Raw genomic sequence first — 25,074 nt, 5'->3', positions numbered from 1 at the left:
TCTTTTCCATTCTAAGGTCACTTTTCTTGTATTTATAGAGCATATTATTATGTTATAAAGTGTCTCCAATAATGCATTTCTACACTTTTATCACTTGTCCCAAGATTCCATCCAGTCTCATAGCTTTCCTTCCATCTAAGGTTTTCATCAACTGTATCAGTTCTCCTTTATCAACCTTTACATGATTCAGTTTCCCCTCATTCCAATTTTTGAGACCCCAGTCAAAGTCAGTTTCTTCCGTAAACACTTTATGAAAATTTTTATTTAACATTTCTGCAGTTTCTTTGTCCTTTTCATAGATTACATTTTTTCCCTTAGCCTTGCTACTCCTTCATTTCTTTGCAACATCCTGTTTACGAATTTATAAAATATTTTTGGTTCTTCTTTACAATTAAAAACTCAGCTCCAGGGCACAAAAAGGAAACAATATTAATAGAAAAAAGCCCACTACTTGCTGTTCCTAAAAGGAATCCAAAGAGGTGGCCGAAAGAGGGGTCAGAAGGGGAGTCCACCCTGGGGGAATTTGTGTTCCCCCTCCCAGGCAGGGACTCCGAGGCATGGTTATGGTTCGCCATTTTGAATTTTGAATTCTGGGAAAAGGTGTGTGTGTTGTGTGAATGTAGTGTGGTGTGGATAGAGAGAGGATCTGTCTTTAGAGAGCATGCTGAACTACTCTCTGGTGTTGATGAGACAATAGAGATCACAAGATGAGAGCAGGCAATTCAAACGCCTGGCCACACATATATGACACTCGCTGTCTGTGGAAAACACACTGTGGCGTGTATATGTGATATCCAAAGCGAAAAGATTAATAATGAAAAATAATTTTAACCAAAGATAATATTGAGGATGGTAATAATAATAATAATAATAATAATAATAATAATAATAATAATAATAATAATAATAATAATAATAACAACAATATTAATGATATAATAGTAAGAATTAAAAAAATGTATGGATGATATAAATGATAATAATATTAGTAATAATAATTAAAACAAAAACAATAATCTTAAACTACTACTGCTACAACTGCTACTACTACTACTACTACTACTACTGCTGATCATATTGAGAGTAATAAACATCATCAGTGACCTAAATACCCACACAGGCAAGATTAGTCAAAAGAGCTATATAACTATAACTACAAGAATGATATTCTGGCTTCTATTTTACAACTCCATCTCATATTGAAGCTGCAATCTACATAGTTATCTCTTTTGACACTGAAGGAAATATTAAGACATGTAGTCTTAGTCCCTGAGGTGTATGTTAGTAATAAAAGTATTTTTTCCTGCCATTCAGTGTGCTGTGTGGAATACGTGGGGCCCCATCACGGCCTCAGTGAAGCTGGCGTATCCTAACTGGGATGATGCAGAGATTGCACTTCTGTCCATGTGGGGTACCATCACCATGATCACAGGCATCGTACCCATGACTGTGCTCTTGCAGGCCAAGGGTGAGTGTGAGATCTAGGGTGCTTGGTGGAAGGTGTAGGGAGAAAGTGGCAGAGGTTGTTGCAGTAGGGGAGATTTGTAGAGGGCATATATTATGTTAAGAGTGGAGTTGGCAAAGTGTGCCAATGTGTGTTTATGTGTATCCTGCTAAAGCAGAGAGTAAAAATGATAATGAGGGAGAACATGACTAAATAACATTTAGAGAGAGGCTATAGTGGAGGGGCAGAAACCCCTTTGATTTCTTTTTTCAGCTAAGAAGGCAGCCAAAGGCAAAACAAATGACAAAAAAAGGATGCAAATCACTGCTGCAAAACAGTAATATAAGATGGCAGAAGAGTAATCATTATAGGCATAAAAGGTGTCATAATACTTTTCTCCTGAAAGCGTTCAAGTTGTAGGTAGGAGGAAATACCGTATTTCCCGCCATATAAGATGCACTTTTTTTCAGAAAAGAAGATTGGAAAAATCACCCTGCGTCAAATACCCTGATGGTTAGGTTTTGGTTGGCCTAGGGGTTATTGTTACTGGTACGAAACCAACACCCAAAACAACACTGTTTGACGCAATAGTTCCCAGATGTCCTCAAAATGAAATATACCGTATTTTGCAGTGTATAACACGCACTTTCTTCACTCAGAAAATGCCAAAAGGTTACCCCTGCGCAGTATAAACCGAAGGTGCAAATTTTAATTGATTTAGATAATGAATAGTGTGATGCAATAGAAAAGTATGAATAAGCATTTGGGGAGGGCGGTGGCTGAGTCGTCAAAGTAACGGCCTCGTATTCAGGAGGACGCGAGTTCAATCCCCGCCCGGTGCCACCAAGCTGGGATTTTTCAGCCGCCGCCGAGTGGCTTAAAACTACCCACATGCTGTCCAGAAGACCACCTATCAACCCGGACTCTAGATTCTAGGATCAAAGATGAGCTCTGGGAGGGCAGCATGAGCCAATGCAAGATGGCGCCACTATAAACACTCGCCTGCGCCAGAACGGGCTGGGCCGACCATCATGACCTACCGGAAAGAAGCCTTGGACCGACCATCAGGATCCACCGGGAAGAAGCCTTCCGGCGCAATAGGCTGCAATGTAAAAAAAGAAAAAAAAAAAAAAAAGCAGAAGAGAGGAGGAGAACATGTGAAGTGACAAAACAATACAGGTCACAAGAAGAAGAAGATGCAGCACACGTGGGAGCCGAGGTGTGGCGTGAACACCAAACACAAAACACAACTTCACCATGGCTCGCCAGTCACCAGTGTGCCGGGTACCTTGGCGGTGATGGTTAAAGCGACTATTACACGGGAACAATTTTGGTGGAGCAGGGTGCTGCCTGACGTGACTGCTCGGCGACTGTGGGGCGGACTTCGGTGGATTAGTCTGGAGGTATTTCTGCTGTGCATCAGCCCGGTCAGCTGACGTTTTCTGTGATACATGTTCGAAAGAACGGAGTTATCCGTAGACGACGAAAGTGTTTATTGTAAACGCATTTTTGTTTCTCATTGTAAAAATAACTATCAAAACATAATATGATTGACAGAAATTAATCAACATTTATTTCTACTTGAAAGTTGGTGTATAGTCCCTGAAAGTCAAGATCAAGACCAAGATTACCCGTCGAACATAGCATCCTCGGGTGATTAGCTCCCTCAGCAGCTCGGTGAAAGTTACCGCCTGCACACTGCACTGAGTGGATCTGCCAACCAACCCTTTTGATTACCATTTCAAACTCACAGCTGCTTGGGGTAAGAGCACTGTAATTCTTCAACCAACAGTGGAACACTTTGAACACAGACAAGGGCACAAAACAACATTCGGTATCATAGTCATAATGTATGTAAGGTGGCCAAATGTAATACTGCATATACATTAATTTCAGGGAAAGTGTTTTTTTTCTAAATATATCTTTCCAAATTACAGGTGCGTCTTATACTCCGGTGCGTCTTATATGGTGGGAAATAGGTACATACAAAGAAAGACTGTCCAAGTGTTTGTTAATGAAAGGGATGACAAAAAGAAAAAACTAGTTAATTTTTGCATCAACCCCTTCGCCTCGTGGTTATTATTATGGGGGCTGAGGTATGTCAGGGATGCCAGCACGTGGGAAAAATGGATGTTGAAATACAGGTAACTCTCGATTTACGCGAGTTTGGTTTACGCGTTTTTTAAATAACGCGGGGTCCAAAATCCCCCCCAAAAATTTATTTACACGTTTTTTCCACTTATACGCGATATTTTATGGAGTGGCCACCAGATGTTTCACGCAACTGGACTCACATAGCGCCGCGGCCACACAGCAGAACTCAGTTCTTCCCGCGCGCCACTTGAACAACAATACAGTACCCACGCTGCCACGCTACTCAACAATAGGGGTGGGCAGTTACCGGTACTAACGGTACTAGCTATATGGTACAGTACCGGTGCCAGACTGCTCGGTACCGGTACCAATACTAGCTAGCCACTCATGGTGTCCCTCATTTCTTCCTCACACGAGTGAGGCTGAGACTGAGTGCCTAAGTAGATATCTCGGTGATATGGATATTCTCTCTCTCTCTCTCTCTCTCTCTCTCTCTCTCTCTCTCTCTCTCTCTCTCTCTCTCTCTCTCTCTCTCTCTCTCTCCACTGAATGAAGTGAATAAACATATTATTCCCACCATCACTCGTAGGTTATGACAGAGAACTAGGCAAGACATAATTCACACGTTTCTGGTGACACGCGCCATGCAGCTGTTTGTTGTATGGGTGTGGTTGTGTGGTTTGTAAACAATGCAAATGGCGGCCTGGCTGGTATTGCGCGAAATATCTCCTCGTGCAAGACTCATGATGTACAGTTTCTGATATCATATTTACCCCATTATTCTCACTAATATTAATAATTAATAATGAACACATGGATATTTTTTTCCAATATGATTTTTTATGTAGCTTGTACTGCTCTTTTTAGTCATACAATCAAGCCACCTGTGACATCAAGATCAAGATCATACAAATGGCGCCCGACGAAAAAACGGGATAACAGCAAGGCATGGGCAATCCTCCATCGATTTCAATTTTGTATAGTAGTTATTAGATCGCCCTGTATTCTATGGTAACATATTATAAGACAGCTACGGACTGTGAAGGATTATATACAATGATAAAGGAAAGTTTGCCGTTGTTATTGGATAAGACAAAAAACAGACCCTTAAAAACACCCCAAAGAAGAAAAAATCATTAAAAATTTGTACATTCGGCATACAAGGCGCAGGGCTAAACTTTCAGGCATTTTTTATGAGAAAAAGGTGTGCGCTATACGCTGAAAAATACGGTATTTATTTTTCGACAGAAACCTACCTCTTGTTTGATTTACATTGTTTTTGATTTACGCGACCTCTCCAAGAACGCAATACTCGCGTAAATCGAGAGTTACCTGTATTGATATTTTTATAAAAACTCAATTTGTTCTGGAGAATAGTATCACATATCATTTTAAAGCCTAAAGATTTCATATATTTTTATTGGTGTATACAAGTACCTCTCAATTTATGTGAGCATTGCATTCCTTGTGAGTTCGTGTAATGTAACTTTCAGGAAATGTAAACATAATTTTCCCATATACTGTAAATACATGTTAAACCTGTTTGTGTGTGTGTTTGTGTGTGTGTGTGTGTGTGTGTGTGTGTGTGTGTGTGTGTGTGTGTGTGTATTTACCTAGCTGTATTTACCTAGTTGTAGTTTTACAGGGTCTGGTCTTATGCTCATGTGGTCTGTATTTGTATTTGTCCAACTTTTCGTTAAAGCTTTGCACACTCTTCGCCAATACTACATCCTCACTTAGTCTGTTCTGAACCTCTATATTTCTTTGCGGGAAGCTATATTTCTTTATGACTCAAGCATCTTCCTTTCCTCTTTTTTTTTTTTTTTTTTTGTGTGTGTGTGTGTGTGCGTGTGTTTGTTTGTATTTACCTATTTGTATTTACCTATTTGTAATATACATAGCCTAACCTCAAGCTCAGTCAGTCCTGTCTCCCAATCTATATTTGTCCAGCTTTTCCTTCATTTTATGGACACTGCCCGCTTCATCATGTCTTTGCTTAGTCCATTCCATGTATCCACACTCCTGCATGGAAAACTACTTCTTTATGTCTTTCAAACAAATCCCCTTTCTCAATTTCTTGCTGTGGCCTCTTAGTTGCCTCCTCCCTTCTATCTCGATTAAATCATTTCTAAGCAATACATCCATTCCATTTCTATTGCTGTAGAACACTATCAGGTCTCCATTTTCTCTTCTTTCTTCGAGTGTTGGTAGACTCAGTTGAAATATTTAGTAGTGCTGATATTGGTGTAGAAGCGATCGCCAGCTTGTTTACACAAGCGGAGACGTTTGTGGTTTAATTTAAGGGCCACTGCAACACTAAAACTCCACTAGCCAGTAACCCAAAACTGACCCTTGACCTTATAAGATGCAGGGGGATTTTCTAAGACCCTTTTTTTTTTTTTTTTTTTTTGGAAAAAAGTGTTCCTTACAAGCTGTCAAATATAGTAATTTGTTATACATTTTTGGTAACTAAATATTCCGTCACCCATTTCAGGCATTCGTGTGGCCCTCCTGCTCACCGCCTTCTTCATGTCCTTGGGTACAACAGTGAGATGCTTCACCATAGAGGAACAAGCATTCACTGTGTGAGTCAGTGCCAACTGGGTAGATGTGTATGTTTTGTAATTATCAAATTGTTTTGTGCTGTAAAGTCTCACATTTGGTGACTAATAGGTGCCAGAGAAAGCCTGCCAAATGTAAATTAAAACAATAGGAAAATCTTGAATTGGTACCAGAGCCTTCAGAGAGTCAACCTTGTTGTTGGTTTGAGGTGAGGGACCGCCATGGCTTCAATTTGTGTCTATGATCTTGATTCATTTGTATGTTATGCAGAACAGTACCCTGAATCTGTCATTGTAAAAATTTGTCAGTTGGACATTTTTATCTTTTTTTCTTTATCTTTTCCTTTTTTGTGCAAAATTTATATTTTGTATCTGCTCCGTTGTTTGTGCTCCAATTTGTTTTTTACTTGGCCACATAACAGTGTATTACCTTTCTAACAAACTTCTCTGTTAATTTTTTCCAGTGACTTCATCTGCTTACAAAAAAAACCCCAAAAAACAAGGACAGTCCAATTTTGCAAGGGTTCGGCTTACATTGCGGATCACAAAATGCGAAGTAGCTGATCATATACACACATGTTGATCAGTGGTGACTTATACAATGCCAACTGGGTAGTGTGTGTCTAGTGTCCACCCAACTGTAATAACTTCTGATCTCGTCCTTCACCGTTCATCTAATACATCTAATATAATCGGAAATGATCAGACCTGATGAACATTTTACCTCATATAACGAACAAGTTTTGTTATACGTGAAAAGTTTGGATCCCCAGGATATGTAGTGCGGCGACGGCCTGATGAACGAGCCTCCCATAACCCACTTAGCCAGTGGGGTACCTCTTTGGCCGACTCGGTAAGGAGTGGCTCTCCCGTCACGCTGGTCGCGGGTTCAATCCCAGGCAACCGGGGAATACCCTCTCCTTGTTGTGATTAATTTCTCGTGTGTTTAAATACACGCAGAGGACGTGTGGGACCGAGAGAGTAATAGGAAAAAGAGAATAGAAAATCTCGTCATTAAAGATATAACAAATTATTAGATATAACATCACCTTCCTCCCAGTTGGTTTGTGAAAGGGAGGTTTTAATATATATATATATATATATATATATATATATATATATATATATATATATATATATATATATATATATATATATATATATATATATATATATATATATATATATATATATATATATATATATATATATATATATATATATATATATATATATATATATATATATATATATATATATATATATATATATATATATATATATATATATATATATATATATATAGTGGATGAACGCGGGAACGCGCAATTGAATTTGACATTGCGTAACTATATGAAAAAAAATATTTGGGGCACACGTGGATCTGACTTTTGGGTTTGATAATTACTCAAAATAATCACTCACATTAAAAAAAAACAACCCTACGATTCCCTGAGCTCTGAAAACACGCTTGTGATTCGCTGGGAGTCCGATGACGTCATCGCCGGCGCTCATCCGGTCAGCGGCCTCGCTGCCTTAATGCAGTATCACACTTGGACAACCGGCAAATCCAAATTTTCCGGGTGTGCGTCACACACGGCCAAGGTCAGTTGCCCGTATCCACATCTACAACGTAAACAAAGCACTTGCCCTATATCAACATGGCGTCGTCTGCTAAAGTAAGGGTTCTCGCGGCTTGTGCCGTGCATCATGGCGGCTTGTGCCGCGCATCATGGCGGCTTGTGCCGCGCATCATGGCGGCTTGTGCCGCGCATCATGGCGGCTTGTACTGCGCATCATGGCGGCTTGTGCCGCGCATCATGGCGGCTTGTGCCGCGCATCATGGCGCCTTGTGCCGCGCATCATGACGGCTTGTGCTGCGCATCATGGCGGCTTGTGCTGCGCATCATGGCGGCTTGTGCTGTGCATCATGCCGGCTTGTGTCGCGCATCATGGCGGCTTGTGCTGCGCATCATGGCGGCTTGAGCCGCGCATCATGGCGGCTTGTGCCGCGCATCATGGCGGCTTGTGCCGCGCATCATGGCGGCTTGTGCTGCGCATCATGGCGGCTTGTGCTGCGCATCATGGCGGCTTGTGCCGCGCATCATGGCGCCTTGTGCCGCGCATCATGACGGCTTGTGCTGCGCATCATGGCGGCTTGTGCTGCGCATCATGGCGGCTTGTGCTGTGCATCATGCCGGCTTGTGTCGGCATCATGGCGGCTTGCTGCGCATCATGGCGGCAGGCAGCGCATCATGGCGGCTTGTGCCGCGCATCATGGCGGCTTGTGCCGCGCATCATGGCGGCTTGTGCTGCGCATCATGGCGGCTTGTGCTGCGCATCATGGCGGCTTGTGCTGCGCATCATGGCGGCTTATGCCGTGCATCATGGCGGCTTGTGCCGCGCATCATGGCGGCTTGTGCCGCGCATCATGGCGGCTTGTGCCGCGCATCATGGCGGCTTGTGCTGCGCATCATGACGGCTTGTGCCGTGCATCATGGCGGCTTGTGTCGCGCATCATGGCGGCTTGTGCTGTGCATCATGGTGGCTTGTGTCTCGCATCATGGCGGCTTGTGTCGCGCATCATGGCGGCTTGTGTCGCGCATCATGGCGGCTTGTGTCGCGTATCATGGCGGCTTGTGCTGTGCATCATGGCGGCTTGTGTCTAAGGCAGTATCACACTTGGACAACCGGCAAATCCAAATTTTCCGGGTGTGCGTCACACACGGCCATGGTCAGTTGCCCATTTCCACATCCATAACGTAAACAAAGCACTTGCCCTGCATCAACACGGCTTGTGCCGCTCATCATGGCGGCTTGTGCAGCGTATCATGGCGGCTTGTGCCGCGCATCATGGCGGCTTGTGCCGCGCATCATGGCGGCTTGTGCCGCGCATCATGACGGCTTGTGCTGCGCATCATGGCGGCTTGTGCCGTGCATCATGGCGACTTGTGTCGCGCATCATGGCGGCTTGTGCTGTGCATCATGGCGGCTTGTGCTGCGCATCATGGCGGCTTGTACTGCGCATCATGGCGGCTTGTGCCGCGCATCATGGCGTCTTGTGCCGCGCATCATGGCGCCTTGTGCCGCGCATTATGACGGCTTGTGCTGCGCATCATGGCGGCTTGTGCTGCGCATCATGGCGGCTTGTGCCGTGCATCATGGCGGCTTGTGTCGCGCATCATGGCGGCTTGTGCTGTGCATCATGGCGGCTTGTGTCGCGCATCATGGCGGCTTGTGCTGCGCATCATGGCGGCTTGTGCCGCGCATCATGGCGGCTTGTGCTGCGCATCATGGCGGCTTATGCCGTGCATCATGGCGGCTTGTGCCGCGCATCATGGCGGCTTGTGCCGCGCATCATGGCGGCTTGTGCTGCGCATCATGACGGCTTGTGCCGTGCATCATGGCGGCTTGTGTCGCGCATCATGGCGGCTTGTGCTGTGCATCATGGTGGCTTGTGTCTCGCATCATGGCGGCTTGTGTCGCGCATCATGGCGGCTTGTGTCGCGCATCATGGCGGCTTGTGCTGTGCATCATGGCGGCTTGTGTCTAAGGCAGTATCACACTTGGACAACCGGCAAATCCAAATTTTCCGGGTGTGCGTCACACACGGCCAAGGTCAGTTGCCCGTATCCACATCCACAACGTAAACAAAGCACTTGCCCTGTATCAACATGGCGTCGTCTGCTAAAGTAAGGGCTCTCGCGGCTTGTGCCGTGCATCATGGCGGCTTGTGCCGCGCATCATGGCGGCTTGTGCTGTGCATCATGGCGGCTTGTGCCGCGCATCATGGCGGCTTGTGCCGCGCATCATGGCGGCTTGTGCCGCGCATCATGACGGCTTGTGCTGCGCATCATGGCGGCTTGTGCCGTGCATCATGGCGGCTTGTGTCGCGAATCATGGCGGCTTGTGCTGTGCATCATGGCGGCTTGTGCTGCGCATCATGGCGGCTTGTACTGCGCATCATGGCGGCTTGTGCCGCGCATCATGGCGTCTTGTGCCGCGCATCATGGCGCCTTGTGCCGCGCATTATGACGGCTTGTGCTGCGCATCATGGCGGCTTGTGCTGCGCATCATGGCGGCTTGTGCCGTGCATCATGGCGGCTTGTGTCGCGCATCATGGCGGCTTGTGCTGTGCATCATGGCGGCTTGTGTCGCGCATCATGGCGGCTTGTGCTGCGCATCATGGCGGCTTGTGCCGCGCATCATGGCGGCTAGTGCCGCGCATCATGGCGGCTTGTGCTGCGCATCATGGCGGCTTGTGCCGCGCATCATGGCGGCTTATGCCGTGCATCATGGCGGATTGTGCCGCGCATCATGGCGGCTTGTGCCGCGCATCATGGCGGCTTGTGCCGCGCATCATGGCGGCTTGTGCCGCGCATCGTGGCGGCTTGTGCTGCGCATCGTGGCGGCTTGTGCCGTGCATCATGGCGGCTTGTGTCGCGCATCATGGCGGCTTGTGCTGTGCATCATGGCGGCTTGTGTCTCGCATCATGGCGGGTTGCTGCGCATCATGGCGGCTTGTGCCGCGCATCATGGCGGCTTGTGCCGCGCCTCATGGCGGCTTGTGCCGCGCATCATGGCGGCTTGTGCTGCGCATCATGACGGCTTGTGCCGTGCATCATGGCGGCTTGTGTCGCGCATCATGGCGGCTTGTGCTGTGCATCATGGCGGCTTGTGTCTCGCATCATGGCGGGTTGCTGCGCATCATGGCGGCTTGTGCCGCGCATCATGGCGGCTTGTGCCGCGCATCATGGCGGCTTGTGCCGCGCCTCATGGCGGCTTGTGCCGCGCCTCATGGCGGCTTGTGCCGCGCATCATGGCGGCTTGTGCTGCGCATCATGACGGCTTGTGCCGTGCATCATGGCGGCTTGTGTCGCGCATCATGGCGGCTTGTGCTGTGCATCATGGTGGCTTGTGTCGCGCATCATGGCGGCTTGTGTCGCGCATCATGGCGGCTTGTGCTGTGCATCATGGCGGCTTGTGTCTAAGGCAGTATCACACTTGGACAACCGGCAAATCCAAATTTTCCGGGTGTGCGTCACACACGGCCAAGGTCAGTTGCCCGTATCCACATCCACAACGTAAACAAAGCACTTGCCCTGTATCAACATGGCGTCGTCTGCTAAAGTAAGGGCTCTCGCGGCTTGTGCCGTGCATCATGGCGGCTTGTGCCGCGCATCATGGCGGCTTGTGCTGCGCATCATGGCGGCTTGTGCCGTGCATCATGGCGGCTTGTGTCGCGCATCATGGCGGCTTGTGCTGTGCATCATGGCGGCTTGTGCTGCGCATCATGGCGGCTTGTACTGCGCATCATGGCGGCTTGTGCCGCGCATCATGGCGTCTTGTGCCGCGCATCATGGCGCCTTGTGCCGCGCATTATGACGGCTTGTGCTGCGCATCATGGCGGCTTGTGCTGCGCATCATGGCGGCTTGTGCCGTGCATCATGGCGGCTTGTGTCGCGCATCATGGCGGCTTGTGCTGTGCATCATGGCGGCTTGTGCTGCGCATCATGGCGGCTTGTGCTGCGCATCATGGCGGCTTGTGCCGCGCATCATGGCGGCTAGTGCCGCGCATCATGGCGGCTTATGCTGCGCATCATGGCGGCTTGTGCCGCGCATCATGGCGGCTTATGCCGTGCATCATGGCGGATTGTGCCGCGCATCATGGCGGCTTGTGCCGCGCATCATGGCGGCTTGTGCCGCGCATCATGGCGGCTTGTGCCGCGCATCGTGGCGGCTTGTGCTGCGCATCGTGGCGGCTTGTGCCGTGCATCATGGCGGCTTGTGTCGCGCATCATGGCGGCTTGTGCTGTGCATCATGGCGGCTTGGGTCTCGCATCATGGCGGGTTGCTGCGCATCATGGCGGCTTGTGCCGCGCATCATGGCGGCTTGTGCCGCGCCTCATGGCGGCTTGTGCCGCGCCTCATGGCGGCTTGTGCCGCGCCTCATGGCGGCTTGTGCCGCGCCTCATGGCGGCTTGTGCTGCGCATCATGACGGCTTGTGCCGTGCATCATGGCGGCTTGTGTCGCGCATCATGGCGGCTTGTGCTGTGCATCAAGGTGGCTTGTGTCTCGCATCATTGCGGCTTGTGTCGCGCATCATGGCGGCTTGTGTTGCGCATCATGGCGGCTTGTGCTGTGCATCATGGCGGCTTGTGTCTAAGGCAGTATCACACTTGGACAACCGGCAAATCCAAATTTTCCGGGTGTGCGTCACACACGGCCAAGGTCAGTTGCCCGTATCCACATCCATAACGTAAACAAAGCATTTGCCCTGTATCAACATGGCGTCGTCTGCTAAAGTAAGGGCTCTCGCGGCTTGTGCCGTGCATCATGGCGGCTTGTGCCGCGCATCATGGCGGCTTGTGCTGTGCATCATGGCGGCTTGTACCGCGCATCATGGCGGCTTGTGCCGCGCATCATGGCGGCTTGTGCTGCGCATCATGGCGGCTTGTGCCGTGCATCATGGCGGCTTGTGTCGCGCATCATGGCGGCTTGTACTGTGCATCATGGCGGCTTGTGCCGCGCATCTTGGCGGCTTGTGCTGCGCATCATGGCAGCTTGTGGCGCGCATCATGGCGGCCTGTGCTGCGTCACATGGCGGCTTGTGCTGCGCATCATGGCGGCTTGTGCCGTGCATCATGGCGGCTTGTGCCGCGCATCATGGCGGCTTGTGCCGCGCATCATGGTAGCTTGTGCCGCGCATCATGGCGGCTTGTGCCGCGCATCATGGCGGCTTGTGCTGCGCATCATGGCGGCTTGTGCTGCGCATCATGGCGGCTTGTGCCGTGCATCATGGCGGCTTGTGTCGCGCATCATGGCGGCTTGTGCTGTGCATCATGGCGGCTTGTGTCGCGCATCATGGCGGCTTGTGCTGCGCATCATGGCGGCTTGTGCCGCGCATCATGGCGGCTTGTGCTGCGCATCATGGCGGCTTGTGCTGCGCATCATGGCGGCTTGTGCCATGCATCATGGCGGCTTGTGCCGCGCATCATGGCGGCTTGTGCCGCGCATCATGGCGGCTTGTGCTGCGCATCATGGCGGCTTGTGCCGCGCATCACGGCGGCTTGTGCTGCGCATCATGGCGGCTTGTGCTGCGCATCATGGCGGCTTGTGCCGTGCATCATGGCGGTTTGTGTCGCGCATCATGGCGGCTTGTGCTGTGCATCATGGCGGATTGTGTCGCGCATCATGGCGGCTTGTGCAGCGCATCATGGCGGCTTGTGCTACGCATAATGGCGGCTTGTGCTGCGCATCATGGCGGCTTGTGCTGCGCATCATGGCGGCTTGTGCCGCGCATCATGGCGGCTTGTGCTGCGCATCATGGTGGCTTGTGCCGCGCATCATGGCGGCTTGTGCTGCGCATCATGGCGGCTTGTGCCGTGCATCATGGCGGCTTGTGCTGCGCATCATGGCGGCTTGTGCCGCGCATCATGGCGGCTTGTGCTGCGCATCATGGCGGCTTGTGCCGTGCATCATGGCGGCTTGTGTCGCGCATCATGGCGGCTTGTGCTGTGCATCATGGCGGCTTGTGCCGCGCATCTTGGCGGCTTGTGCTGCGCATCATGGCAGCTTGTGCCGCGCATCATGGCGGCCTGTGCTGCGTCACATGGCGGCTTGTGCTGCGCATCATGGCGGCTTGTGCCGTGCATCATGGCGGCTTGTGCCGCGCATCATGGCGGCTTGTGCCGCGCATCATGGCGGCTTGTGCCGCGCATCATGGCGGCTTGTGCTGCGCATCATGGCGGCTTGTGCTGCGCATCATGGCGGCTTGTGCCGTGCATCATGGCGGCTTGTGTCGCGCATCATGGCGGCTTGTGCTGTGCATCATGGCGGCTTGTGTCGCGCATCATGGCGGCTTGTGCTGCGCATCATGGCGGCTTGTGCCGCGCATCATGGCGGCTTGTGCTGCGCATCATGGCGGCTTGTGCCATGCATCATGGTGGCTTGTGCCGCGCATCATGGCGGCTTGTGCCGCGCATCATGGCGGCTTGTGCTGCGCATCATGGCGGCTTGTGCCGCTCATCACGGCGGCTTGTGCTGCGCATCATGGCGGCTTGTGCTGCGCATCATGGCGGCTTGTGCCGTGCATCATAGCGGCTTGTGTCGCGCATCATGGCGGCTTGTGCTGTGCATCATGGCGGCTTGTGTCGCGCATCATGGCGGCTTGTGCCGCGCATCATGGCGGCTTGTGCCGCGCATAATGGCGGCTTGTGCCGCGCATAATGGCGGCTTGTGCTGCGCATAATGGCGGCTTGTGCTGCGCATCATGGCAGCTTGTGCCGCGCATCATGGCGGCTTGTGCTGCGTCACATGGCGGCTTGTGCTGCGCATCATGGCGGCTTGTACCGAGCATCATGGCGGCTTGTGCTGCACATCATGGCGGCTTGTGCCGCGCATCATGGCGGCTTGTGCTGCACATCATGGCGGCTTGTGCTGCACATCATGGCGGCTTGTGCTGCACATCATGGCGGCTTGTACCGAGCATCATGGCGGCTTGTGCTGCACATCATGGCGGCTTGTGCTGCACATCATGGCGGCTTGTGCCGCGCATCATGGCCACCCCCCAGGTGGGGACACGGGCTATAGGGAGGCTGTCATGGTCAAGTGCGTATGTCCTTGAAGTGACGGCTCATGAAAGGTAGGGGAGGATGCCGATAGACCGGCTCTTTCGGCTTACGTCAGCCCAGCCGACCAAGTCGGTCTTTCGACGGGGACTGGCGTGTCTTTTTGTACACGTCTAAGACAAACATAATTTTATCGACTGGTTGTGTGGTTCACCGAAAAATGCGCTCACTACATTTTTAAAACACTGAATTTTATTTGCTTAACCATTCAGATAGCAAATATGGAACAAATGGCATTCTGTATTTTAAGGAAAGAGTGACAAGTTTGTAACCTTAAGGCGTCATCTGGTGATATATGGCCTTCTTGAACGACCCCCCATTCTTAAGACTTTTTCACCTCCCTCCAGTTATCCTCCAGAGCGCTCTATCTTGTTCATATGGTTGGATGAACTAACACTATTTCTCACTTTGTCACTCCCCAAGGACAACTCGGGTCAATTTAATCACCGTAACGGGATCTACAGTTCATTAGTAGTATTTCAGTAGCTTCTTTGCGTCATTGCCTGTGATGGAGTTTCTTAAAGCGTCCTTTTTCTTCACAAAATATTGACAATGGCATCGTTTCAATTTCTTGTTTCTAACGGTGACAATGATGTTTTCATACCGGGAAGTTCTTACTTATACGGTGATGCCTTAACCCTTTCCTTGCACGTGGTGCGGATGTGACTATCCCCTCAGGTGCAGTCAGGCAGCTCAGTGGGGGGTCTTTTTACTCTGTATCTCAAAAACTATTCATCACAGCTAAAAACCAAAAACACCATTGGAAAGAGGAGGTCCAGATCTATAGGAGTCGGTTATGCATGCCTCTCTTGCGAACGTACATGCATGTTCAGGGAGTGTTGAATGTTAACAATTACGTCGGTGCGTGCACGGTGATCAGCCATATTGAGGGAACTGCGGACATCTCTCTTTGAGATTCTGGCAAGGGAGTATTGCCAACTTCAATATTTACAACTATTTGGTCAAAGAATCAGTCAGATGATAGATGAAGCTATGCAAAAATGCCGCTATATTGGGCAAGAACATCCACCAGTTACTTGTCCGTAGATTTGCCACGCTGGGCTGATATGATTTTCCACCAAATTTAGTGAAGAACCCACTCAATTGGCAATCCTGTGTTGTGAGAATTAGTGTTGGAACACTCTCATACACGGGAGATTTGAGTGCGGCTGGAGCTCACAGCGAGCGTTTAGCACCACCAGCAAATACGCCTAACACTCGCTGCGAGCATTTAGCAATGAAAGGGTTAAAATGGTCTGTGGTGCAGTAGCACTCGTGAACTCAATGTCCACCCCCACCTGGCAGGGTTACCCACATAGCTGGGCACGATAACAGAAAACCTTATTCCCGATAACCGATAACTGATAATGGAAAACTTTATCGATGATAACCGATATTCGTTAACTGGAGACACAAATAAAGGCGATAAACGATAATCGATACCCGATATAAATCCACGATAAGTCCGATAGGCAAAAACGACACTATTGATATTTCAAAGAAAAAACATAGATGAATTCAAATTTTCATTATCTGTATTTTAGAAAACTTACAAAACCTGAAAACCACACGTCGACACGTACATATGGACGGTAATACTAGAAACGCCTGAACCGTGTTGTGTTATTTGGCGTCCTCACCACCAAAAGCTGGCGCTTTTGTTAACAAACACTGGTCTCTCGTGACATGCACATGCTCAGACCAGCAAGCGTAGACCTGTACAGTCTCACAAAGCTTTTTAACCGTAATTAAGAGTTGCTGGAAGGCTGAATCAGACATACAGTACCACTACCACCATCCCTGCTGTTTCTAGAACAACACTCTGTATGAGTTGTATTTATATGTACAGAGTGTCATTCTAAAAACAGCGAGGATGGTGGTACTGTATGTCTGATTCAGCCTTCCAGCAACTCTTAATGTGTTAAAAAGGTTTGTGAGACTGTACAGGGCTACGCTTACTGCTATGAACATGTGTAGTTTACAAGAGACCAGTGTTTGTAAACAAAAGCACCAGCTTTTGACGATGGGACACCAAATAACACAACACCGAGTGCCTTCAATACCATGGCATGCTCACAAACGAATATGGAATATTAAATTTGAGGCAATGAATAATCATTTTGGGGTAAAATTAAATGATTTTTCTCTTTGATATATTGATTTTTGAGTCTAACATAAAAAAATAACCTAGTGTTTTAATGTTGATAATCTAAGTATGAAATCTCTTCACCGAAGATATTTCATACCCCAAAGTTTTTTCATACAACACCTGGCGCCCGGGCCACGTATGTGCAGTAGGGAGGAGGCAACATTTTTTTTCTTAGAGGCGGAAAAAAAGTAGCGATTATCACTAGTTTGGTTACAAAAGTAATGAAGTTACCGATATATATTTAAATAAGTAGTGGATGGCCGATAACCCGATTTTGTTATCAGCAATAAAGTATTGCAATAACTTATCGCGATAAAGCCCAGCTATGGTTACCCATAGGAAGCTCAGGAAATGGTCATCGCCATAGGCCTATGGAGGTGTGGCCAGCAAAAATGTGGCTGTACCCAGCCCTGCCTCGGCTTGCACAGGACCCCCGATTCTTGCCAAGAATTGGGGGGAATTCTTTAAAATCTGACACATGAAATGTAAGAATTTTGCAAGATTTGGGGTTAATTCCTGCTCAGTCTAGGGTAATTCTTGACCGCCAGATGACGGCTTTAGTCTCAGTCCGTGTTGTAAACTCGTAGAAATAGCATCCGTGCACTCGTGTCATGTTTTCAGCACTACAGTGAGTTCTTTGTGCTTTAACAATGTCCCTCAGAAAGATGGTTAAAAGGGATGGTGCTGCAAAGAAGAAAACAGGAATGGTGGATACTATGCTCGCAACAGGAACAGAGGGGGGCGAGCCTCGGCATCTTGTATGCCCTCCTGGACGTGACTGACTCCCGTTCACCTTCCATCTCGGACGATACATTGGGTTAGCTTCACGTTGGTGGTTGAATGTAGTTCCGGTGCCCCGAGAATAGGGAAACTGCAGCTGCTAAACCCTGGGGTGAAGCCTACCCCTCAAGTGTAGCTAGCAGTTGCAGTTGTCTCCGTAACAACTGTTACACATTGATTTGTGTTTCATATTATTTATCATTGCTATTGTTAGTAAGATTACTTTAATTCTGTAAAAAGTAACATGTAAAATGATTTTTATATAAATAATTTTTTGAGATATGGGACACATTAATGGGATTTACATTAATTTCAGTGGGAAAATTTGTTTTGGTTTGCAAGCAATATTACGGAACTAATTAATCTCGTAAACCAAGCTTTGACTGTATATATATGTATACATACATGTAGTCCTCGAGTTAACAATGAGAACTCGTTTCCTACTTACTCAAATGCTCTTCTATTGTCAGATATATTTTTAACTAACCGTAAAATCTCCCAGAAAACCATAGGAAAGAGTATAGAGATAAAACACAACTGTGCAAATAGACATAAAATGTGTGTGCCAATTCATGTGGCCATGTGGGGCGTTACATGAACTTGAAGTTAGAAGTCACCCACTGGACACTCGGTGTAGCCTTTAATTCATCATTTTCCTGTGTGATCTTGATGAAAGAAGTAAACTAGGGGATGGAACTATGGGTTTGACTTCACCGCTTTTAGCATCACACCCCAACTAAAATTGATCTTCCTTTTGGCCACTCTTCTTTACCTTTTTTATTGGATCAATGCCAGGGGAATTTTTTTTATTTATTTATTTTGACCTTGAGCTGCTTCCTTTACTGAAAAAAAAGTGACTCACCACATTCTGGTGACATACAAAAGGCAGCTGTTTCATGTACAAGGGTGTGGTTGTGTAGGAGGGGGAGGGGGTGGGGTGGGGGCAAGGACAGCCCACCACATGATGTTGACCAATAAAAAATAAGGATACAGTGGAGTGTAGCATAGTATTGGAACATTAATTGTGTGTGGGAGATTAAAAACTTTCATGTAAATTGTAGTAAGCATTTAGCAGTGTGGTCCGAGAGTCCTGCGCGCTCGCCCTAAGCACACAACAGTTAAACCCTAACGTCAGTGACTTCGGTCAAGAGGATCACTGGGGGCCAGCATAGACCAAGCAAGAGTCATATATCACGGCAGCCACTATAAATAAAATTCGCCTCCGCCACTAACGGGCTGGAGTCGTCCAAGAGACCCTCAAGGAAGCCTACTGGCGCTTTAGGCACCACCTAAAAAAGAAATAAATAACAAAAAATTATGGGTTAAATAATCTACAAATGGGAGAGTATAATTGCCATATGAGAATTAGGGTCAATTGATTGGGATCACCAAATGTGAATTTGCCAATCATGGATGGCAGAAGTGTGAGCATGGAGGTAAAGAGGGATTTGAGAAATACAATAATAGTACCAACCCTCACATATGCAAGTGAAACATGGGCCTGGAATGAAAGTCAGAGGTCTAGAGTGCAGGCAGTGGAAATGAGTTATTTGAGGAGTGCTTGTGGTGTGAGTAGAATGGATGGAATGAGTAATGAAAGTGTGTACGAGCATTTTGGAATGTGTCACAGGGGTGAAGGGAAGAAGTGTGGACTGATTGAAGAAGTGAAGCGACAGACTTTAAAGTGGTTTGGTCACCTGGAGCAAATGGGGGAGAGTAAGATGACCAGGAGGGTGTTTATGAGTGAGATAGAGGGAGGGAATGCTAGAGGACGACCTCCAGTGAAATGGAGAGATAGGGTGCAGTCGTACGTTAGGGAGAGGGGGGAAAGATCTTTGAGAAACTTTGAGCAGGCAAGGAGGGAGTGTCTAGATAAAGAAAAATGGAAACTCTTCTGCCGTGGCCATCCCCTGATGGGAGCTCCTAGGACCAGGCGTCGATGAAATGATGATGATGATGATGCCAAATCTGTACATGCTAAATGTGAGACTTTACTGTAGGAATATTTTTTTTCATGGAGGCTCATTGATCTCAGCAAGCAAGACCAGAATTAGTCCTTATCAACACTGTTTGAATTATTCTCCCTTCTGTATTTATTCTGTCTCTTGACTTCTACAGCATTATTTCCTAATACCATTCCCAATATGAGTCATGTGTAAAGTTTCAGAAAGTTACCATAAAATTTTTCCTAGGACAACTATTAGATGATACTGCTGGACCAGAGTATTCTAATCTGAAGTAATCTGCCCTGATTTGCACTGTGCAGTTCCACACTTGGCATAACATGTGAATATTAGTGTTGATCTTAATCCTGCTTTATGAACATCAAAAAATGACAAATTGCTACAGGTAAGTTTTATCAAACCAAATTATTAAACAAAAAAATTGTAGTAATTTTGTCTAACCTACTGCAGATAATGTCCAGCTCCACCAAACCAAATTAACGTCACAACCTCTTTCACAGTTTGGCCCACATAGGAGCTGTGCTAAATGGCTTTTCAGGCATCATCATTGGGGCTGCCCCTTCCCTCATCTCGTCCAGGTGGTTTCCTCACAATGAACGCACCACAGCCACAGGTAGATGCAATTGGTGCCAGCAAATATAAGTCTGGTGTGTATGCATGCAGAATGTTGAACTGTAAACTTGAATCCAAAGTTCTACATTAGTTAGTTATTTTCTTCTCCCGTTTCAGCTATAGACCTTGTTTGTATTATTCTCTCATGCAGTATGTTGGTTTGTTGTGCAGTTTAGGTCTCCCCTGTTTTACGATGGTTTGTTTAATGATATTTCACTTCTACGATCTTCATTCTTTAATTACTTTTGCTCTCCTTCTGATCCATCTGACTCGTTTTTACAGTCAATTCAGTCTTTATTTTATGCTGTTTCACATATATATGCAAATGTATAGGTAAATTTGTTCTTATTTGCCTTGGTAATGATTTAAATACAGTGCAGTTCAAAATTTTTTGTTAATATTATGTATTAGGTGTTTTAGGTGTCAATATGTGAGTCAGGGGCATATCCTAATGAATTAAACCACAAGTTTATTATATGATGGTTTCACTTTATCATAGCTTTTCCAAGAATGTAATCCAGTCACAAAGCAGGGGATACCTGTTCAGTATAACCTCTTTAACCTGCTGGACCCCAGCAATGCACGTGATGCATCAGTAAAATGATTAATCGAGTGAGCAGCAACACATATGATGCGTCACCCACTATCAAGCGCCTTAATACAGTGGCCTAGGAGGCTGATTTTTGAAGTGGAAATGTAGGTTGCATATGGCAACATATATTACTCGCTCAACCTAATTTGCTCTCAATCCCGTTTCTCCTTCATCATCTGAGCATGTAAACATTGCCACACAAATGTGAATGAACCTATTGCATTGTGCAGGTAAGCTTCCTGATTCTCACAAACACTGTATGTGCTAATGAAATATTTTAATATATAATATGTGCATATGCACATCAAATAGTGTAAATAACATAGGGTGATACGTAGCACCGGGCAACATATGGCAGCGTCGCTCCCCATCATAACCCCCTCTCAAGGTCAATGGCCAACCCACCCAGACACCTGCCAAATACACTTGCAAACATTACTCCCACAATTATTCTGACACTCATAAACAATATTGGGCCTATATATAAGTACAGTCAAGTCTTTTATCCAAAAATCACGGGACTTTAAAGTGCCAGTAAGTCAATTTTTTCAGATGAATGCTAATCTATAAAATACTGCAAGGGAAAATAGAGTAAGTATTGTACTCATCAATTGGTTATTTTCGGCGACCTCCAGCCCACCACCAGCATTTATTCCATCATTATCACATCTTGCCTTTTTATAGCGTCTTCCATTTAGCGTAACCCGTTTCTGGGTCGTGGTCTGTAGAGTCCCTTGATAGAGTCCCGACAGCCTAAGATTTGGACGCCATTATTGGCCCTGTTTTCGCCGCTAGTGCTAGTGTTTGAAAAGCGCGGCGAAAACACAGGGCCAATAATGGCGTCCAAATCTTAGGTTGTCGGGATTCTATGAGGGACTCTACAGATCACGACCCCAAAACGGGTTACGCTAAATGGAAGAGGCTATTAGTGAACAAGCTCACAAATATGTAGAAAATGACTTGCACTGGGTCCCATTAGGAACTAATGGAAACTTCTTGGGACAATAATGTGTGAGGGTACGAGGTTGTGGTGTTTGCAAGAATGTAGTAACTCAGTGTGTGTCGGCAATCACGTGACGGCCCGCACCCAGTGTTACCACATCCTTGCATTGATATGCAAGGGTTCCTTTTGTTTATAATTTATTCATTTGTATTTTTCCCCATGAGATATACGTAGAAATTCAAGAAGAAGACTTAAAATGTACTGGACAAACACTGTGCCGTCTGCAGACATTACCCACACATCAATATGAATATCGCTTCTGGTAACACTGGCAATCCCCACTTCTGGGCCGCCCTACTCTCAGGGCGCTTCAACAGGAACAGGCCAGGTTCCCACTATTCTGTTTTCACGTTTCCGTTGATGTTAATGATGTCAAAATGATGTCACCAAAACAGCGGCAGCCCGGCACGGATGAGATACACTCCGTCAGTCCATCGCATGCAATTTGTTGACAAACATGGACTGCATTGACCACAGCGACCTTTAGTACATGTTGTTTTGTATCTAAGTACAGTAAACCCTCGATATAATGGACTAATTGGGGGGGAACTTTGTCCGTTAATGCCGAAAGTCCGATATAAGCGGCCGAAACTTTAAAATACTAATAATAATACCGACGAACCTAATACACATAGGTATATATTTCTTTTTATTGTGCATGTTGTCTGCACGTTGTCTGTATAGCCACGCTGCACACACCGAGGCACTGAGGCTGCCAGGTTGACAGTGGGGCCCAATGGAGGGGCCATATTTTTACAGGTATGGGTAAAATTTTACAAGTCCACTGGCAGATGAAAGTGTTTTTTTTTATTTACTTTTTTTTTTTTTAGTAGTTTTTTGTGTGTTATGAAATAATATGCTAGCTGTTTCTGTCGCAAATCATTAAATCACTAAATGATTTACTTTTCAATGCCTGTTGTGCACATGCTGCTGCCCGCTGCCGCCGTTGCAAAATAGCTCATAGGGAGAGGTTCATTTAGCTTACTGTTACTGGTAACTCTCGATTTGTGCGAGTTTAGTTTACGCGTTTTTAAGATAACACGGGGTCCAAAATCCAAATAAATGTTTAATTCACAAGTTTTTTCACTTATACACGATATTTTATGGAGTGGCCACCAGATATATCACGCAACTGGACTCACACGGCACCGCGGCCACACAGCTGAGCTCAGTTCTTCCCGCGCGCCACTTGAACAACAATACAGTACCCACGCTGCCATGCTACTCACCAGGTACTAACGGTACCAGCTGTACGGTACGGTACCGGTACCAGACTGCTCGGTACCGGTACCAATACTAGCCAGTCGCTCATGGTGTCCCTCATTTCTTCCTCACACGAATGAGGCTGAGACTGAGTGCCTGAGTGGATATCTCGGTGATATGGATATTCTCTCTCTCTCTCTCTCTCTCTCTCTCTCTCTCTCTCTCTCTCTCTCTCTCTCTCTCTCTCTCTCTCTCTCTCTCTCTCTCTCTCTCTCTCTCTCTCTCTCTCTCTCTCTCTCTCTCTCTCTCCACTGAATGAAGTGAATATTTATTTTTTGATAGAAACCTACCTCTCGTTTGATTTACATTGTTTTTGATTTCCGCGACCTCTTCAAGAACACAATACTCGTGTAAATCGAGAGTTACCTGTACTATATTTCACTCCCTGCTCACAAAGATCACAAGTGGACAAACTAGAACAAAACTCGGCAATTTAATGTTTTCCTTTTTTTTTTCTTTTTTTTTTTCCACCTATAGTGCCTGTAGGCTTTATTCAGGGGCCTGATGGTTGGCCCAAGCCTTTCATGGCGCAGGCAATTTTTATAGTGGCGCCATTTATGCTTGGCTCGTGCTGCCCCCCAGAACTCATTCTTGATTCACTTGGACGGTTTCTTCTAGAGTCCGGGTTGATGGGTGGCATGTGGGTAGTCTTAGGCCACTTGGCGGTGACTGAAAAATCCCAGGTGGTAGTGGGCGGATTCGAACCGACGTCGTCCATGGCGCAGTTAATGCGGGGCCCGCACACTAACCACTCAGCCACCGCCTACCTTATCCTGCTGTGAGCATGTGTGGTGGACAGCAGGGTGGCTTATTTCTGCAAGGAGGTATATCTTGCAACACAGACCCGTGTAATGGGCCACCCCCGCCACCACCCTGTCTCATCTTGCGCTTCATATTTCTGCCGCTCTACACCGAGTGCTGAATAAATTTAAACTAATGAAACCTAATCTATGTAATGGGCGATACCCTAAGCTGAGTCAGTACCGACACTCACAAACACTTGGCTATTTTCCATAACATTTACCTCCCCTGGATTGATGAATAAGACTTTTGTAGTGTAAATACATTCTTATTTAAATGGAAACCACAAGGATCAAGGAATATATTTTCATTGGGTAGGCTTAAAAGACTATTGTAAACAAAGGATGGGACAGCAGATAAAGGGAGGAGGACAAGGTGGCTAGCAGACGCAATTCTAGTTGCAAGGCGCGGTTTGTTCAAAAACTTTTCTTGGTCTGTTCCTGTGGATTTCTGACTCTGACCTTGTCCGTTATATCCAAAATCCATCATAAGCGGGTCCGTTATATTGAGGGTTTACTGTCTTCCATTTCATATTTTCATGTTATGCAGAATATTCAACATCACTGGAGTGGCACACGGACCCAAAAGTTAACTCGAGTTCATCTCTGGACGGGGGTCCGCGTGGGGCCTGGGTTCCGTTGATGACGTCATTGATGGTTGATGGAAATGTGAAAACGGAATAGTGGGAACTTGGCCTGAGGGGTGGGCGAGATGCTGGTGGCGGTTCACACACGCTATATGTGGCACGAGGTTCAGATTTCTGATAAATTTTTAATTTCTTCGGTTAAACGAAATGAGAATGTTTTCATAAAACTTACGGTTAATCGAATAATTCGGTTAAAAGAATCTTGGATAAAAGAGACTTGACTTTAATACAAAGTGGTCTAAGTGGTAGATACGACATTTGCGGAGATTCTACAACATGGTCAGACATGCCACCACAGTGATGTGGCAATGGCTGACAGCCCGGGTGGGCCAAGTTTGAAACACCTGACCTAGCTGGGGACCTTCAAATGCTGTTGGGGCATTTTCTGGCAAATACTTCATTGATAGGTGTTTTCATTAAAAAAAAAATCATGTTTTTAGGGCATTTCTGAACATTTTAGAACAAAACATTTGGTGAAAATGTCTGGGATTGGGGTGTAGCAATGTGTACTTATAGCCTGGGGTTCAGTGGGTC

General features: G+C 46.9%; 1 protein-coding gene and 1 long non-coding RNA gene across 4 annotated transcripts in view; one reads left to right on the top strand and one right to left on the bottom strand.

The window, feature by feature from the left end:
• The window catches only part of LOC127005565 (solute carrier family 49 member 4 homolog), a 119,554-nt gene that overhangs the window by 48,890 nt on the left and 45,590 nt on the right, over window positions 1-25,074 (top strand). For all 3 annotated transcript variants that reach the window (XM_050874503.1, XM_050874502.1, XM_050874501.1), the window contains 3 exons: window positions 1,315-1,468; window positions 6,033-6,123; window positions 20,124-20,236. In XM_050874503.1, the coding sequence (XP_050730460.1) occupies window positions 1,315-1,468; window positions 6,033-6,123; window positions 20,124-20,236 (358 nt within the window). The remainder of the gene's footprint in view (window positions 1-1,314; window positions 1,469-6,032; window positions 6,124-20,123; window positions 20,237-25,074) is intronic.
• The window catches only part of LOC127005567 (uncharacterized), a 31,474-nt gene continuing 29,624 nt past the window's right edge, over window positions 23,225-25,074 (bottom strand). Inside the window, exon 2 of the long non-coding RNA XR_007758720.1 lies at window positions 23,225-23,383. This is a non-coding gene — a long non-coding RNA (uncharacterized LOC127005567). The remainder of the gene's footprint in view (window positions 23,384-25,074) is intronic.

Source organism: Eriocheir sinensis, chromosome 30 (genome assembly GCF_024679095.1).
Source record: "Eriocheir sinensis breed Jianghai 21 chromosome 30, ASM2467909v1, whole genome shotgun sequence".
Lineage (NCBI taxonomy): Eukaryota > Metazoa > Arthropoda > Malacostraca > Decapoda > Varunidae > Eriocheir > Eriocheir sinensis.
This window is presented reverse-complemented; position numbering and strand designations above follow the sequence as displayed.